The sequence below is a fragment of the Mus musculus genome, chromosome 6 (genome assembly GCF_000001635.26).
Source record: "Mus musculus strain C57BL/6J chromosome 6, GRCm38.p6 C57BL/6J".
NCBI lineage: Eukaryota > Metazoa > Chordata > Mammalia > Rodentia > Muridae > Mus > Mus musculus.
This window is the reverse complement of record NC_000072.6, coordinates 97,392,076-97,409,175: the sequence shown is the minus strand read 5'-3', so window position 1 is coordinate 97,409,175 and position 17,100 is coordinate 97,392,076. Positions and strand designations below refer to the sequence as shown.

At 45.4% G+C, this 17,100-nt stretch overlaps 1 protein-coding gene across 6 annotated transcripts in view; it reads left to right on the top strand.

Annotated features, from left to right (window-relative positions):
* Frmd4b (FERM domain containing 4B) overlaps nt 1-17,100 on the top strand; it is a 330,791-nt gene that overhangs the window by 208,482 nt on the left and 105,209 nt on the right. For 5 of the 6 annotated variants that reach the window (NM_145148.2, XM_030255350.1, NM_001346637.1 and 2 more), the window contains one exon: nt 12,899-12,983. In NM_145148.2, coding sequence (NP_660130.2) covers nt 12,899-12,983 — 85 coding nt within the window. Of the gene's footprint in view, nt 1-12,444; nt 12,751-12,898; nt 12,984-17,100 lie in introns of those variants that run through there. The other variant, XM_017321538.1, reaches the window with a different exon arrangement.

Genomic DNA, 17,100 nt, shown 5'->3' with positions numbered 1-17,100 from the left:
TGAATACTATAAAGGCATCTAAATTGCCAGGGGTCCCTCATGAGTGAACAGCAGGTGATAGGCTGGGAGAACACTGGGGGCCATAACGCATGGACATCTAGTAATGTGCTAGAAATACAGAGCACAGGAATATCAATAACATACTGGGATACAGAACACAGGGGTCTTTCATTCATGGTCATCAGTATAATGTGCTAGGGCATATTAGAGCATAGAAGCCCTTCATACAGGGCTGTGGTGATTTGAATACACTTGGCTCAGGGAGTGGCACTATTAGGAGGTGTAGCCTTGTTGGAGTAGGTGTAGCCATGTTGGAGAAAGTGTATCACTGTGGTCATCGGCTTTGAGACTCTCCTCCTAGATAACTGGGAGACAGTCTGCTCCTAGCTTTTTTTCAGTGAAAATGTAGAACTCTAGGCTCCTCCAGCACCATGTCTGCCTGGATTTTGCCATGCTTCCTGCCATGATAATAATGGACTGCATGTTTGAAAATGTAAGCCAGCCACAATTAAATGTTGTCCTGTATAAGAATTGCCTTGGTCATGGTGTCTCTTCACAGCAATGGAAACCCTAACTAAACCAGAAGTTGGTACCAGGGGCTATTGCTGTGATAAGCCTGACCATACTTTTGTTTGGAAAAATGTGGATTTGGGGGACTTTGGATTTGAAAAGCACTGGAATGCTTTAAGTGGGCCTCAATGGGCCATCCTAGTAGGACTATGGAAGACATTGGTGCGTAGAGTGATTTGAACTAGAGCTAGGCTCAAGAGGTTTCAGAGGAAAAGAATGTTAATATGTAGCCTAAAGACTGTTTTGTGGTATTTTGGTGAAGAATGTGGCTGCTTTTTGCCCTTGTCTGAAGAGTCTGCCTGAGGCTAAGTCTAAGCTGAAGAGAATCATATTAATTACATTGACAACAGAAGTTTCGAAAAAGCTCAGCATAGACTTTGTCCTCTGGCTTACTCTCATGAAGAACATTTTGATCAAGTGTAGCAAGCTTAGAAAGGAAAACTACAAAATGCTTGGTTCAAGTAATCAAGGGACACCAGGAAGCGAAATGGAGAGGAATCCTGTGTTCAAGGAGATAAACAAATTAAGGAAGTAGTGATCTCATGGCAAGATCCACACAGCTAAGCTTATTGTTTATGTTTGCAGTTGAACAAGGAATATTATGTCATGTTAGGAGTTATGATGTGGTTATTGTTTTCATTTGGAGTTTTAATCTGGAATTAACTACTATCGGATAATGATCTTGAGGGATAGTGGCCATGAAAAGCTTTGGATCAGGCATGATGGTACACACCTTTCCAGGAGACAAAGCCAAGCAGATCTTTGAGTTCAAGGTCAGCCTAGGACAGAGCAAGTTTTATGTGGGAAAAAAACAAAACAAAACTTAAGCCCAGGGATGGTAGTACACGCCTTTAATCCCAGCATTCAGGAGACACGGCTGAACATTTTCAAGCCACCACAATGGCCATCCAGGTGGTGAGCTGGCACATAGTGAGAAATAATCCCCACCAGCGGCCACGCATTGCCAGGATGTGTATCACTGTCATTCTTAAGGCCACAATTGGACACACCCAAATGCTGACACCAGAGATAGAGCAAGCAAGCTTTGAGGAGGAGTTGAGGGTGTGAGCTGTGTTTCATTTTCTCGGAGGGAGAAGTAGAGCCCAATGTAATCATATTGGAAAATTTTTCAAACTATGCACTAGCTCTCCCTTTTAGAATCAAAGCTTCTACCTCTTCCTCGGTCCTGGCCCAGGTTCTACTGGTATACAGTGGGAGAGGGGTCTGTTGTGGACCCCCCTCTCAATCCTCCCCATATGAATCATAACTCCGTTAAGTCATAACTCGGGGATGTCCTTGTCTGCCTTATCTCCTGAACGCCTGTGTGATAAGCAGGTTGTATCTGAACAAACAGAGAATCAACTCATATGAAGGATGCTAATGGACCCTTGAGAGAAGCTCACAATTTAAGATGGTACATTTTATAAATATGAAGGGCCAGGAAACCGTCTAGAAGGAGCTACACTGAGCCTCAAATAAACATTTCTCCTCTCCTTTTTATTCATTATTTACTGGCCTCTGCCCTGTTTCTGCTCAGGAGAGACAACCATGGATAAGGAGACGTCTGTGCCATCTTTGTCTGAAAGTGGACAGCCACCCCTTAGTCTACCGTTGTGCCCATTCATCTGGTAGTTACTGAGTCCATACCCTGAGTCTGGTTCTGTGCCGGAGCTGGGGCTGCAATGATAAATGATGATGATAGAGTCCTGGTCCCACAGCCATTGGGAGGGCACTGACATTTAAACAGTGAATGGGTAGGTTGTCCTATGTAAGAGATTCTGGAAAAAAGAAAATGCTCTCTGGGGGAAACCAGGATGTGTTGGTCTGCTGTTTTAATCAGAATGGTCCAAGATATCTTATCTCAGAAGCTGTTATCGGTGAAGACATGGAGACAAGGCGAGGAGGTATCAGATCTCTGGGAAGGTTCATCCCAGGCCAGGAGACTAGTTAGTAAGCAGGCTGGGCAGTAGGAGCATGGCTGGTAGGGAGCTGTGTTTCTGGAGAGAACCCAAAGGAGAGAAGGAGGGAGGGAGGGAGGGAGGGAAGGAGAGGAAGTAGCTTGGAGTTCAGGGGCACAGTACTGAGGTTTGTTGGGTATAAGAGAGGAATTATTAGGCAATTTCTATAATGAACTCACTGGGGCTGTTGTGTTAAGTTGGGATGGGGTAGGTGCAGAGAGGGCACTGAAAGGAACCAAGGTAGGAAGTAGTTGCAGGAATCCTGGAAAAAAGAGAGAGCGTGGAGGGAAATATACTGCATCCTACACACTCCAGTCACTAGGAGATGATGGAAGAGACCTTCAGCAAGGTCTTGTGAGGCTACAAGTGTATGCAATGCCTTTACAAAACTTTACCAAATGCTAGAAAGTGACCATAGAGTTTTTTTCTGTGGAGAAGATCCCTCTTTCCCATAACGTAACAAGCCCTGTAGTGGGCAATGGGCTAAATGCTTGCCCTGTGTCACCTTTACTCCTGGGGTGGGCAGGGCAGTCCCACCAATGAGAAAGAAGATGAATCTACCTGGAACAAGTGGCATCTCTGACACAGGATATTTCCTCACAGAGGAGGGATGGAAAGAATTGAAGGAGAAGCGCACAGTGTTTTCTTTATGATGTCGGTGTTACACACACACACACACACAATTTACAAAACTTCCAAGATACATGTTAAATTATGTGTGTAAGGACTTCTGAGGGTAAAGATACCTTCTGCCAATCCTGAGTTCAAACCCAAGGATCTACTTGCTTAAAGGACAGCATGGACTCCCAATAATTAGCCTCTGACATGTGTGTGCACGTACACACACACACACACACACACACACACACACACAACTAAATAAAGCTTTGAAATTTCCAAACAAAATTTGAACCAATATGCACATGACCCGTTTGTGAATGGGCATACTATAATTTATGAACGTGAAGCATCTCCATGCGGGCACAAACCTCCCCCAGGTTCCTGGGGACTTCTCCTCCCTGACTGGGGTTGTTATCTTACCGCTGTAAATTATCTTTGGCAAACGTACGCCTCTTTGGTAATGGAGCCCAGATGTGAACATTTGAAAGGCTGATACTGAGTGAGCTATTACAAGCCTGCCTGAATCAGGAGTGCAGAGACTTGCCTGACCTCCCTGGAAAGGTTCCCAATCCCTCAGGGGAGGGCAGCAGCGGGGGTGGTGCAGGCTGGTACCACCCTGATCCACCCACTGGGCCCTCAGTGCCTGTCACCAGCCTTATCCCCAATGACTCTTAGGATCATCATTCCTTTCCTGCGGGTCTTTTTCTTTTCCCTTCCTTCCTTCATGTTCGCTCTGTCCCTGACTGTTCGCATCCTTTCTCTGGCACTCCAAACATTGCTGGAGACACTCGGGACTGAGTACTCCTCAGCTTGGAAGAGAATTCTGTTAGGAAATGTGAGGGGAAACTGCTAGCATTTTGTTTGCTATTGAAAACAAGAAACCTTTGAAGGCTTACCGCATACTGTGGGCAGGTTAGGCCTCTGGAGTGAGAGGTGCAAGGACTAGCAATGGCAGCACACACAATCTCTAATCCCAACACTCAAGAGGTCAGAGAAAGAAGATCTTCAAGAGTTCAAGGGCAGCCTAGGCTGCATAGTGAGACCTTGTCTCAAACATAAAAGGTAAAAGGAAGAAGTTCTGCTCTAGGGAACATCACAACTACAGCAGTGGGCTTCATTACTCTGCTAGATTAAAAACACACACACACACACTTTATTTCTATTATTTATTTATTTATTTGTAGACTGCAGTGAGGAGAGATTTATTGTTATAGAAAGATACTTTAAGCAAATTCTAAGTGAAAAAGAAAAGATCACAAAATAGAATATTTAACATGAAAATCCTTTTGTGAAGTATTTAAACACATTGAAAAAAAGAGTTCCAAGGGCCGGGGAGATAGCTCTACAGTTTCAAACTCTGGCTGCTCTTCCAGAGGACTCAGGGTCATTTCTTGGCCTCAAATATGGGCAGCTCACAACTGTCTGTAACTCCAGTTTCAGGGGATCAAATATGGGCAGCTCACAACTGTCTGTAACTCCAGTTTCAGGGGATCCAACACCCCCACACGACTCACATGCAGGCAAAACACCAATGCACAGAAAAGAAAAATCAATAAATCAGTTGAAAAAGAAAAGGAGTTTCAGATATTAGCAGATTAAGCCTCCAAGTAGAATGCCTGTAGTGACGAATTACTCACACCGCTTGATGTTCCCCCCTGCAATGGGCAAGAGTAAATTATTTGAATAAATCTTGTTTTTTTCATACAAGTGCAAAGAGTAATAAAAAGAAGCTCTCCCGAGGCCATGACCTGTTAGAGAAGGAAAGTGGCAGCCACAGGCGAGGGGAGGCCACCCTTTTAAAGAGGAGTGTGGTTAGCCAAAGGAGTAATGGACCCCTCCGGGACTCGCAGAGGGTGAGCAGGGGTTTGAGTCTTCAAAGCCCCCACCCTCATGCCAGTCCCTTCGGGATGCAGAGCATCCCAGAGCCTGGGAGTAGCTGGGAATGTTTTAATGCCAATTGCGACCCTGTCACTGGCCGGACCGATTCTGAACTTCCCGGACTGCGTCTCAGTTTCCACTCCTGAGATTCCACCATTCTACCTCAAGTTCCCAAAAGACACAGAATCCCCTGAACGCATGCCCAGACCAGATTCAAGTTTCTGCTTCTCCATCAGATAGCAGGCTGTTTCTACCTCCTATATCCAGCTTTTAAAAAACAGGCCATGAATGAATGTGTGTCTCTCTGTCTCCCCAGTGTGTGTGTGTGTGTGTGTGTGTGTGTGTGTGTGTGTGTGTGCAAGAGTGTGTGCAAGAGTGTGTATCTCAAGCCAATGAAAGAAGGCTTAGGGTACAGTAAAAGGAAAGTGAGGGGCAGTGAGCAAAGGCACTTGCCCTGAACTCCTGGTGACCTGAGTTTAAGCCCCAGAACCCATGTGAAAGCGAAGGAGAGAACCAAGTCCACAAAATTGTCCTCTGACCACCACATGCATGCTGTGGTAGCCTGAACGCTCCACCCCCTACATCCCCCCTACAATCTCCTCTACCAAGAATAACAGAGATAATAAACTTTTCAAGTTAAACCTGTGGTATGCTCTTTGACACAGGTTTTCTCAAAGAGCTAATATTTGGGGCCGACTTGTCTATGGACTGTAAAACACTGAGAGGCATGCCTGGCCTCCTGCTCCTCCGGCCAGCATCGCCCCACCCCCACCCCCACCCCCACCCCCCACCCCCGCCCAAGCCCTTGATCATCACCTCAGCATCCACATCCCTCAGCCCTCCCACCATGGACAGCAGGCTTTCCCACCATTCTCAGTCCCACCCAACCTTTTCACTTCTCAGCCACAAAATTTGTGGTGCAGAACAGGTACTGCTAGTCTAGTGTTGGGGTCTGTTGGAGCATCGCATGCTAACAGTGATGGAGGCTGCCGATGCATGTTAGGTACTTGTACGTTTTAAATCCCAGAGTCTGTCTCCATGTGCCGAGTGGGTAAAACAGCCCATTGGGTGATATACAGCCTTTCACTGTGGAAGATTTGAGACGTCTGGCTTGGGTCTGACCTAGCCCCATCTGCTCAGGGTGGAGGACCTGAGCATTTATCTTCATTAGTCACCACACCCAGCTGCCCTCTCCCCACCAGGCATGCCTCCCCTGCTATCCCAGTTCCTTGCAAAGCCTTAGCCTCTGTTTGCCCTCAGGAGGTTGGTAGGATCCTTCTTTGAAGAGACAAGCACTTAATAAACCATCCTTAAGAATGCTCGCCCCTGTCCCAAGCAGGTCACAGCCAGGACCTTGCACTCTTCATACAAGGTCACCGGCCGTTCTAGAGCATTTGGAAACCTCAGTCTCCTTTGAGGGCAGCTACAGGGTGTCCTGTCTGGCTCCACTAGCCGGTCTGGAAATGCAGGGAGGAGGAAGTGCAATTCTGGCCCTGAGTGCATAGGAGAAGCAAAGAATGCTTCTCTTGGGAGTTCTCCAAGACTGCTCCCCTCACAGCAGTGAAAGGGAGCACGGGGGACCTCCTTCCATACTATTACTATTACTGTGGGGCAGGAGAGAGAGAGAGGAGAGAGAGAGAGGTGCTTGGAGACAGAGAGATGCTTTTAAACAAATTACAACTCAGCCTTTAGCTTGCATGGTGAAGGAGATCAAGTCTGCACTGTAGGGTCATTACAAGTAATAAATAGGAATTGATCTCCCTGTTCAGAATGTGGCTCAACATCTGACGAAAGGCTTCTGAGGCATGTGGTTACTGTGAGCTCTCTATCTATCCATCTATCCATCTATCTATCCATCTACCAACCAACCTACCTATCTATCTATGGCTCTCTCTCTCTCTCTCTCTCTCTCTCTCTCTCTCTCTCTCTGATGTATGTATATATTCATAGGTGTAGGTGCCTGTGGGTAGGTGGATGCACCTGTATGTGCTAGCTAGTGGGGGCAAGAAGACAGGAAGCACTTGGCTGAGTGTGCCATCTCCGCAGCCAGAAGTAAGTTCTTACCATCATCCACAGCAGCCTAGAGAAACTACAGTGGGCTGTGTTGCTCTGGGCCCAGCTCTTGCCAGGTATCAGCTGAGTATTGTTCTAACTACAAAATGATTGTGTGATTCTGGCCCATGTCACCTCTTGAGAAGATTGTCACACAAACTCCGCTAAGACCTTAGTTAAGAAAGTAAACACACTCACTTGAGGAGAACGTAAGTCACAGCTGACCAGGCGCCATTTGTGTAGACATATTTTCCCGGTCTGTTTCACATGGAGCCTTAAGAGGTGAAGGTGGAAGCTTACCTAGGCTACATAGGAATCTCAGGGCTGCCTGGCTACAATAGCAATATATTAATAATTACTAGTGCCATACATTCTATGCCATAAAGTGTGTGCTGCCCACCATGTTTGTCCCAAGGGAAGAGAGACACTGGGACCCAGACTGATGACCAGGCCCTCTGCAGGCTTTGAGATACAGACAAGTGTCACCAAGCCCCACAGCATTGCTTTGACGTCTATGGATAAATACTATGACACATAAATGGTGGTTGCCCAAACATTAGTAACTGTTCAAAGGAGAACCCACCCAAGGAACACAAGTGATGTGTGTGTGTGTGTGTGTGTGTGTGTGTGTGTGTGTGTGTGTGTATGCGTATGTTCTTACATATATTCATATGGAGGTCAAAAGTCAACCTCAGATGTCACTCCTCGGGTGATGTCCATCTTGGTTTTTAAGACAGGGTATCAGTGGCTTGGAGCTCAATGAATAGGCTAGGCTGTCTGGCCAGCAAGCGCCAGGGATCCACCTGTGTGAAGTGAGTGCCACCATACCCAACATTTTACATAGATCCCAGAGCTTGAACTAAGAGGACAAGCTCTTTACCAACTGAGCCACCTTTCCACACCCTGTTCTCTTCCATATACCATCTTGCTATCTGATCAGCAGGCCATCTTCCTCCAACTGTAGTCTGTCTTTGTCATGGCATTTAGATGTCATGTTCTAGAGTTCCAGAATCTAGAATACGAGCAAGCCACGAGGAAGGTGAGAATGTGTCGAAAGAACATGAAAAATTGAGGACAAGAGCTCCCCCAAGCAATTCTTCTTCCGAAGAAATTATCCTTCCTCATGTCTGTGGCTTGTCTCCAGAGAGATAGATACCTATTCAAAGTGCCTGGGTTGGTCCTGAAGCCGAACATGTAGCCTGGCCATCAGATTAAAGGACTCACGGTGAGATTCCTCACAGTAAACCTACAGAGAATGAACACTATCTGTTTTAAAAGAAGCTGAAGCAATAGGTGTTCATGAGTGAGTCTAGAGGGTCATTATCCCTGAAGATCACCTGTGCTTTTCATACCCCACACACACACACACACACCCGAAGTTGTCACAGAGATTCCCTTGGCAGGATGGTGGATTCAGAGAGCTGTAATCGGATGCCCAGGCAGAAGCCCTATCCAGGGAGCATTGGCAGAGGCTGGTGAGAAACAGGATAGGGACCTGTTCTCTGGAAGTAGGATACAGTCAGGGGCCTGCGCATGAGGGATGAGCCCTGCGATCGGTATGGAGGGATCTATTCACAGCTGGAAGAGCTACAGATCGATTTGCTGCTAGGCCACCAGCAATGCAGGTCCTTCATCTCTCAAAGCCTGGCAAGAGAACTGCTCAGGCTGATATGTCTTCTGCCTGATGTGACCTTCCAGCCACTGTCACCTGCTGACCTCATACATTCTTTAAGAGTCAGCTCAATTGTCCCCTCTCCTGTGGCGCTTAGCCGATGGATTTCATTTTGGCAGCATTCTCCCTTTTATTTATCAGCTGAGTTAATGGCATCTCTCTTGTAGGCTCCCATGATAATGTGCTCGTGGTGTATTTCATTGAGGTTGTTACTATAGGAAAGAATTATATTTGTTTGGGACATACACTAGGAAGTCTATTAGACTCTGTGAACAAGAGAGAAGAAGAACATTGCATCTTTGTTCTTCATCCCTCTACAAAGAATAGTCAGAATTTGCTTCCTACTGTATCTGGTTTTACTGATGAGTGTGTGTGTGTGTGTGGGAGAGAGAGAGAGAGAGAGAGAGAGAGAGAGAGAGAGAGAGAGAGAGAGAGAGAGAGAGAGGGAGGAAATTCTGCTATCTGTAGAAGAACACATATTGCATCTAGCACGTAATCTGGTCCCTTGGTTGCCAACAAACAAGTTCCAATTGCAGCTAACATAGAAACATCATTGCAGGAAAATGAACAAAGCCCTCGGAGGAAACCTGGCTTCAGAGAGGGTCTGGAGAGCAGGAACTTGAGGACAGAGCCATGCACTAGATTGATACTGGCAGACAAACTAAGATCCAGACATCTTTATCACTCTACCCGTGTTAAATACCACAGTGAAAACACTGGCCTGGTCTAGCATGGGCCACACACCTACACATCAGAGTATATTCTCCCATCCTCCAAGGATAGTCCCCTGCTCAACCTCACCAATTCATATCCAACCAGCAGCCTTCTGGCTTCGCACATGTGATTTTCCTTGCAGATCAATTCAGTGTTATTGATTCAGATACAGAATTTAAGAAGAAAGTGCTGGCGAGAGAGAGAAAATCTGAATGAGAATTGGATTTTAAATAGGGTGAAAGAATTGTTATGACCTCATCAGAGTGAAAGTCCATTGCGCTTATGGTTTTTGTACAGTTCTATTCTGTGAGAGGTAGTCACTGCAGTAGTCCAGAGTGACAGAATGCCTGAATGAGAGTAATCAGCGTGTTGTGTTATGGCTGTGTATGCTGCTTCTCCTTTATGACGGGTGGTCTCTGAAGGGAAACCTGTTCATCTTCAGTGTCTTTGGATGAGAATGGTGTGATATAGTTGATCCTTTTGAGCCAAGTAGGTTGTCACTCAGTAGCCAATTCTACAGATCTGAATGTTTCTGTTTGGCAAGTACGTTCTCTAGTTCTCTTCAACCTAAAAAGTGGAGATAAAAACAATATGGGGAATTCCTACCCAGTGGCCAGCTCCTAGAGCACTCTAGGTAAATGGTTATCAATACTGTCCTTATCAATACCGTCATTACTGCCCCTAACTTCCCCGTTATCTTTCTCAATGTTTGTTGCCAATCAGGTATTCAGTGTCTGGTAAAGGTATAATTTCTAGTCATAAATAAATTCATGTCTGGCTGGCTGATGGTTGACAATGAATGTTCTGTTTTCATCGCTGTACTCTCAACAATGTACAAAATGAATCTTTTGGACAGGAGATATTCTATTGAATACAGAGTGTGATTTTAAAAGGTAAAGGAGGGATAGAAATAGAGACTCTTGGAATGGAAGGTAGGTTTGGGAGTCTTTGGTATGGCAGGGGATTCTGGGCTAGGAGATCTCTTCTCTGGGGGAGCTTCTCCCTTCTAGGCAGCTCCAACTGTACACTTTAGCTCAAGATCTATCACCTGCTCGCTGCTGCCCAGAAGTGCTGGCTTTGCTGTTTTGAAGGCAGAGAGAAAACATATGTTCATACATGTTAGTACACTAATGATGACACCAGTCTTGTTTCTCAATAAGTTTATTAACATAAATGAGATAGCTGCGGTTCCTGAGGGCTTAGCTTCCTGTACAACTGCTCACCCAGCAGCAGCTGGAGAGGCAGCCAGAAAGAAGTTAACAGTATTCTCAATAGAGTCGAAAGAGGCCAAGTCAGATGTAGCCTATTCTTCAAGCAGAGCTCTGACTTTCCGTGGCTATTCCCATGAAAGGATGATAACAGACCTGAGCCTGTGACGGTTAAACGGGAGAATACATGAGAATTCTGAGCATAGCCCAGCATATGGCGGGAGGCAGATCAACAGCCAGGATCCTGATGCTGCCCCTCCAGTCTCTTACTGGAAACCTCCTTGGGTTATCTTTATAGAGTCAAAGACTGTGGGGAGGAGCATACCTGGTTATTGCCAGGTAACAGTAGGGGTGGACTTTAGACAGAATGCTAACACTTACCATACCTAGGCATTGTACTGGCCACCCCATTTGTTGTGTAATGTCTTGTGATCACAGGAGAGCCCTCCGAGTAAAGTATCAGTAGCTCCCCCTGATACAAAAGGATCTATGTAGATCAGATGGCACATGTCACTTTATTCCTGCTATACAGCAGCTATTCTTAACCTGTGGATTGCAACCCTCTGGGATCAAATGACTCTTTTACAGGGGTCGCCTAAGACCCTCTTCATATCTGATATTTCTATTATGATTCATAACAGCAGCAAAATTACAGTTATGAGGTGGCAATGGAAGTAACTTTGTGGCTGGGGGTCACCAGAACATGAGGAGCTGTATTAAAGGGCCACAGCATTAGGAAGGTTGAAAACCAGTGCCATCCATGAATCAGAAGGACAGGGGAGAGATTTTCTTAGCAATCATAAGATTAAAAAGAAAATAGTTCACACTTAATATCTAACTTCAACTCTCCAAAGTTATAAGTTCAGCCATGACACTTACCTTGATAAAGACACAAGACTACACACCTCTGTTCATGTTAATAAACAGAGATGACAGTCTAGATTTTTCTTATTCAAAAGCCTGTTTTCCCATAACTCCTCATTTCCTTTCCTGCCCTCACACTTTTCAAAAACCAAGTCTCCCAGCCTCCATTAATCTCACTTAGCAGTGAGCTAAACCCTTTTAAGTACAAATATCCCAGATTTATTCTCCTCCTGGAGCCTCGGCCTGACAAGGCAACACACAGAGGTGCCATTTTCCAAACCATCTTAACATTTCGGTGACAACTTCTTTTACAGCCTTTTCAGCTGCATTAGTGGCTCACATATTTCATTAACAAGAAAGGAAAAAAGTAACAAAATGCCCAAGCCCCATGTGACTTCCCCATGTGACTTCCCCATGTGACTTCCCTATGGCCTGAGGAGATCATTCCCCTACCACAGTCCTCTTGTGTTTCCATTCTCACTGGTTTGAGAGCAAGTTCCTTTTGAGGACCCCAGCTGTGTGAGTTGCCCTAGGACATTATGTCCCTCCTGTATAATTTAACAAGAAGATTCTAGAACTCAAAAAAATGCCAGGGCTCAGGTTTACCTGTGCTCAGCGCAGAGCCCCAGTCCTCCCTAGACAGCTTTTAGCACTGTGTGTTGTTGAGGAAGGTTCGATGCCTTCCTCCCTTCCCATCTCAAAGCTGTCAGAACCACCCTCCCCCCCCACCCCCATCCCCCCACCCCCAGCTAAAAGGGAACTTAGAATCTGTGTTGGCTCACACACTGTACAAGGAAAATCTTAAAAAGGGCAAGGGGAATGAGGCCTGTTGTGCCCTGATTTGCATGAGAAAAGAGCAAAACTAACAGCTAAGGGGAGCTTGGCTTCCAGCCAAGGGAAACCCTAGCTCCGCAAAGAAAGGGAAAGAGCCGGCCTAACTGTAACTCTGTGTGAGATGGGGTAAGGCCTGGAGTCCCCCACCAACCCCAACGCTGGTCACTGCTGGACCAGCAGGATGCCTTGACATTCAGATGACATGGCCTGCTTGCTCTGGGCTCTTCACCGGGCTTGTGTGTTCACGGAATGAGTTGTGTGTGGGGGAGAGCACACACACACACACACACACAGTGTTTGCAGGTGGACCCCATGCTGAATCTCACTTTAACTCACGGCCTACACACAGTTAATGCTCTGTAGGCGACTTCATCTGCAGGTAGGTGTGTGGGAGCACTGAGGTGGTGTGCGACATAAAAACCAAAGCAGGACCATGTGGCTCCTTAACGCTGTCTTTGAGGAAATGAAATCATGCCAAGAGCTGGAAGTCAAGTCTGAAGGATTGAACTCCGTACACTGTCTTTCAGGTTCTACATCGAGAGCATATCCTTCCTAAAGGATAAGAACACCGTGGAGCTGTTTTTCCTGAACGCAAAGGCCTGTGTACACAAGGTAAGACACTTGTTTGTGTGTTCGTGGGATGTCTCCCCGGAGACTGTGACATGGTCTTGCCTGCCCTTTTACATCCTAACTTGGGAAAGAATACAGTCTCTCTCCTCAATATCAGCTCCCCAACCTACCCCTCCGCAACCCCTCCCCCCAACCCACTCCTCAACAGGCCCTCTCCTCAACCCACCCCATCCCAACCCCTCTCCCCTCCCCAGGCACTCTCCTCAGCCCTCCCCTCCTGGGCCCTTCTTCAGATGCCGGATGGTGAAGCGGGATAATTACACCTCCACTAAGTCACTGCTTCAAAGGTAGCCAAGGGAGGCTCCCCACGGTATGAGCAAGAAAGACAGAAAGATGGATCCCTTCAGAGTGCAGGAAGCCTCCTCGTTTTAGCATTCACCATACTTAAAAAAAAAAAAAGCAATCCCAGTTCCCGTCCAGCCTGCCAGTCCCTAAGGCCACTCCCACCTTAGCTCCAAGGAAACAGAGCTGGCAGCTGAGCTCGACTGACCACTTTCAGCAGCAGGTCGGTTCTCTTTAGTCGTGGGCCAGCTGAGGTTGTTTTCCTCTGTTTTGTTTCTGTCCCTCAAGGACGAGTTACTTTTACAAACATCAGTTAAACATTTCAGAAAAAAAAGAGAGAGAGAGAGAGGGTCGGGATTGAAGTGATACAGCAGCTAAGTTGAAATGCCTGCCTAGTTTGGTTTGGTTTCATTTGCTTCTGTATGGCCTTAGTGTGGGCCTTGGGGAGGGAGCTGGCTGGGTTTGGGGAAAGACTGTTGTTATGCAGCCCAGGCTATTTTTTTTTTAATCTTTATTTATTTGTATTGTGTGTGTCACGGTGCAGGGCTGCACACTCTAAGGCACACATAGGGAGATCAGAAGGAAGCTTTCAGGGGTGGAGTCCGTTCTCTCTTTTACATGAGTAACAGAAAACTCAAGACCCTCAGGCTCGAGTCAGCGCTGGCCTTCATACTCTGTCTCTTCACTGGAGTATTTATGCTAGTTATATATGCTATGACTACTGACAGCCCTGGTGCAGGTGTGGCACCTTCCTATGTTTTTTTATTTCTGTTGAATTTGTGTGTGTGTGTGTGTGTGTGTGTGTGTGATGTATGTATATGTACATATGTGAGTAACTATACATCCCTGCCAATGCACATGTGTGGAAGTTCAAGGACAACCTTGGGAGATGATCCTCACCTACCACCTGTCCGAGACCGTGCTCACATACTGTGTCTGCCAGACTGCCTGGCTCTTTAGTCTCCTAGCACTGTCTCCTATCCCCCGTGAGCACTGGAATTACACACAGACTGTGCCTGGCTTCCCATGAGCTCTGAGGATTAGTGCTTGCGCGGCAAGGGATTTAGCATCTCGCCGGCCTTTCACTGAGTGTTTTATGACCTCACTTTACCGCCCTGGTTGGATGAACTCTCTTTGGTTTGCTGTCTTCATGATTGCTTTTGAGTTGACGGTATACATCTTCAGCGAACCACATCTGTCTCAGGGAAGCCCCAGCATTGCACACATCCTGTGAGCTCCTTCCGTTTCTCCGTGTAGACAGTTCCCATCATGCCTCACTTTTGGCTCTGCTGCAGATACTGGGGACATCACTACTTCTGTGTGAAGTTTTGATCACCTTCAAAGATATTTAAACACTATAAAAGCATGGTTATCACTGGGGCCCCCATTTCTGTTTTGTCTTCATTCACTCTTTTCTGCCTGACTTAACTTTTCTTCCACCTGAAAGACACTGGGTAACATTCCCCATACCATGTGAGTCTGCTGGTGACTTATCCTTCCAAGCTTCTTTCTGAAAGCACTGGCTGGCCTTTGTCTTCAGTTTTTGAATGTTAGTCCATAGGATATAAAAGCATACATTGGCAGTTTTTTCATTTCTACAAAAATAATGATTCATTATGATTTTTCTTATGTTGTTGCTGATGGGGTATCTGCCGCCACACCAAGTCTTTGTGGCTCAGTGTGTGAAGTGTCTTTTTCTCCAGCTGTTTTTCCAAGTTTCCACTTGAGACAGTTTGATTATGTGTATCAATACCGTGATACAGCTTTCTTCGTGTTTCTTGTGACTTAAGTGTTTTGGGTTTCTAGGTTTATTCTTTATATTAGATTTAGAAAGGGGTGTGTATGTGGGGGGTGTGGTATTTGCGAGGTATTTGTGTATGCTTACACGTATGTGGGTCATATGTGTGCCAGTGCATGTGTGTGCATGTGCCGGTACAGATCAGACAACCTTGGATGTCTTTCCTCAGGAACTGTCTGTCCATCTTGTATTCTGAGACAGATTCTCACTAGGACCTGGGACTCAACAATTTGGCTGAGCTGGGTGATCAGTAATCTCCTTGTGACCTCTTTTTTTATGTGACTCCAGACATCTAGGTATATAAAATAGGTATCAAAATTATTGGTAACAAATCATATAGAGATTCATTTTAAAACAATTTTTTGATATATGCACACATCTTACCATTTTTTTAAAGCTAAAAGTAAATGTTCATACTACTGAAATGGATGTGTTTATTTTTATATATAGAATTCAATCTTGGCTGAAGGTTGGTTATTATAGGATGTAGGAAATCTTCAAAATTTTTCATAGTTAACTAACATTTTGGTGTTATAATTGTCAGTGCTAAGAACACTTTTTCATACAACTGTGAAATGCAGATGTAGCAGAAGTGTTGTGTTTCAAGGACATTTGAGAAATTGTTGGAAATTTGGTCCTAATCCCAAGTGAAACTCCATGAAACTCAAGCCACCTACCCAAACAGCCATGTTTAAAATCAAGTGTTCTGATACACTGCAATCCAAAGAGACACTAATTTGGTACTTCCATGCTGAGACATCGTGGTAGGGAGGTAGCACCATTCTTTGTTCTTCATAATGAAATCATTATACTTCTGCAAGTGGAGAAAAGCTTGCACGCACATTCAAAACACTCCAGTACCTAACACTCAGCGTAGGTAACTGTGGGTTGTCTGGTTTCAGGCATTGCTAGCTGGCATGTTCTTATGTAAGCTGTGCACAGGGCAAAGTATGCATGCTGTGTGTTCAGAACTGAGCCTGCAGTGATGTGGAGAGAGGCAACACAGGCAAGCACCGCCTGAAACATCTGGTTCCTCACACAGCTGACTGTGAATCAGGCTTTGGTTGTGGCATATTCAGAAACCTTTTACTGTTGCCAGATTTTTTTTCTCTCACAAACTCCACATTCAGTCATGTTACCCCACCTGGGTTTGTGGCCATAGTCTCAGGAGCTGGTACCAGGCCATTAGAAGTGACTCTAAGGCTTAAGTTGTTTCTTTGTTTTCATTTAGGGTTGAGGTATTCTGTTTTGGTTTATTTTGGTTGCATGTTTGTTGTTGTATATTTTTCCCATGTGTGCATGTCTGTGTGCATATGTGGTGGGGGGGCAGTCTATGTTTGTACGCATGTATGAGGGTTGGCATGTGTTCATGTGTACAAGTGCATGTGTGTGTACGTGCATATGTGTGTGCGTGCATACATGTGTGTGTATGTGTGTGTATGCATATTACCTCATGTCGTTTCTGTTGTTGTATCCTCGGGGGGTGTTTGAGCATTTATTATAAGAAGGATTTTTTAAAAAGAGATGTTGTACAGGTATATGTGACTACTTAACTTCAGACCATACAAAATGTAATAGTGATAGGTATTTTCCTATCCTTGGCCACATAGACTAATTTATGCCTCAGTTCTGGGTGGTCTTGGGTTGACGTCATTTTTCCTTCTAGCCATGTTTTGCCAGCCTGATGACATGTGATTGCCTGTTAAGCAATTGCTTGTTGTATCTTCTTAAAAGTTTTAAAATTTGATGTGCCTGATTTGGGTGCTGGGAATGGAACCCAGATCCTCTGGAAGAGCAGCCAGTGCTCTTACCTCTGAGTCATCTCACCAACCCCCTAGATATTACTAATTTTATCTTTTTGAACGCTACTTGCTTTTATCCACACATAAATATTCTTCGTATTTGTTTCTGGGTGCAGTCTAGTTATTAGGATGCAGTTTGCTTTTTTCCAGACTTGTTTTTATGATTTGGTAGGCAAGCCCAGAACAGAGCTCACTCTACTGTCAACTAACTGTTTCC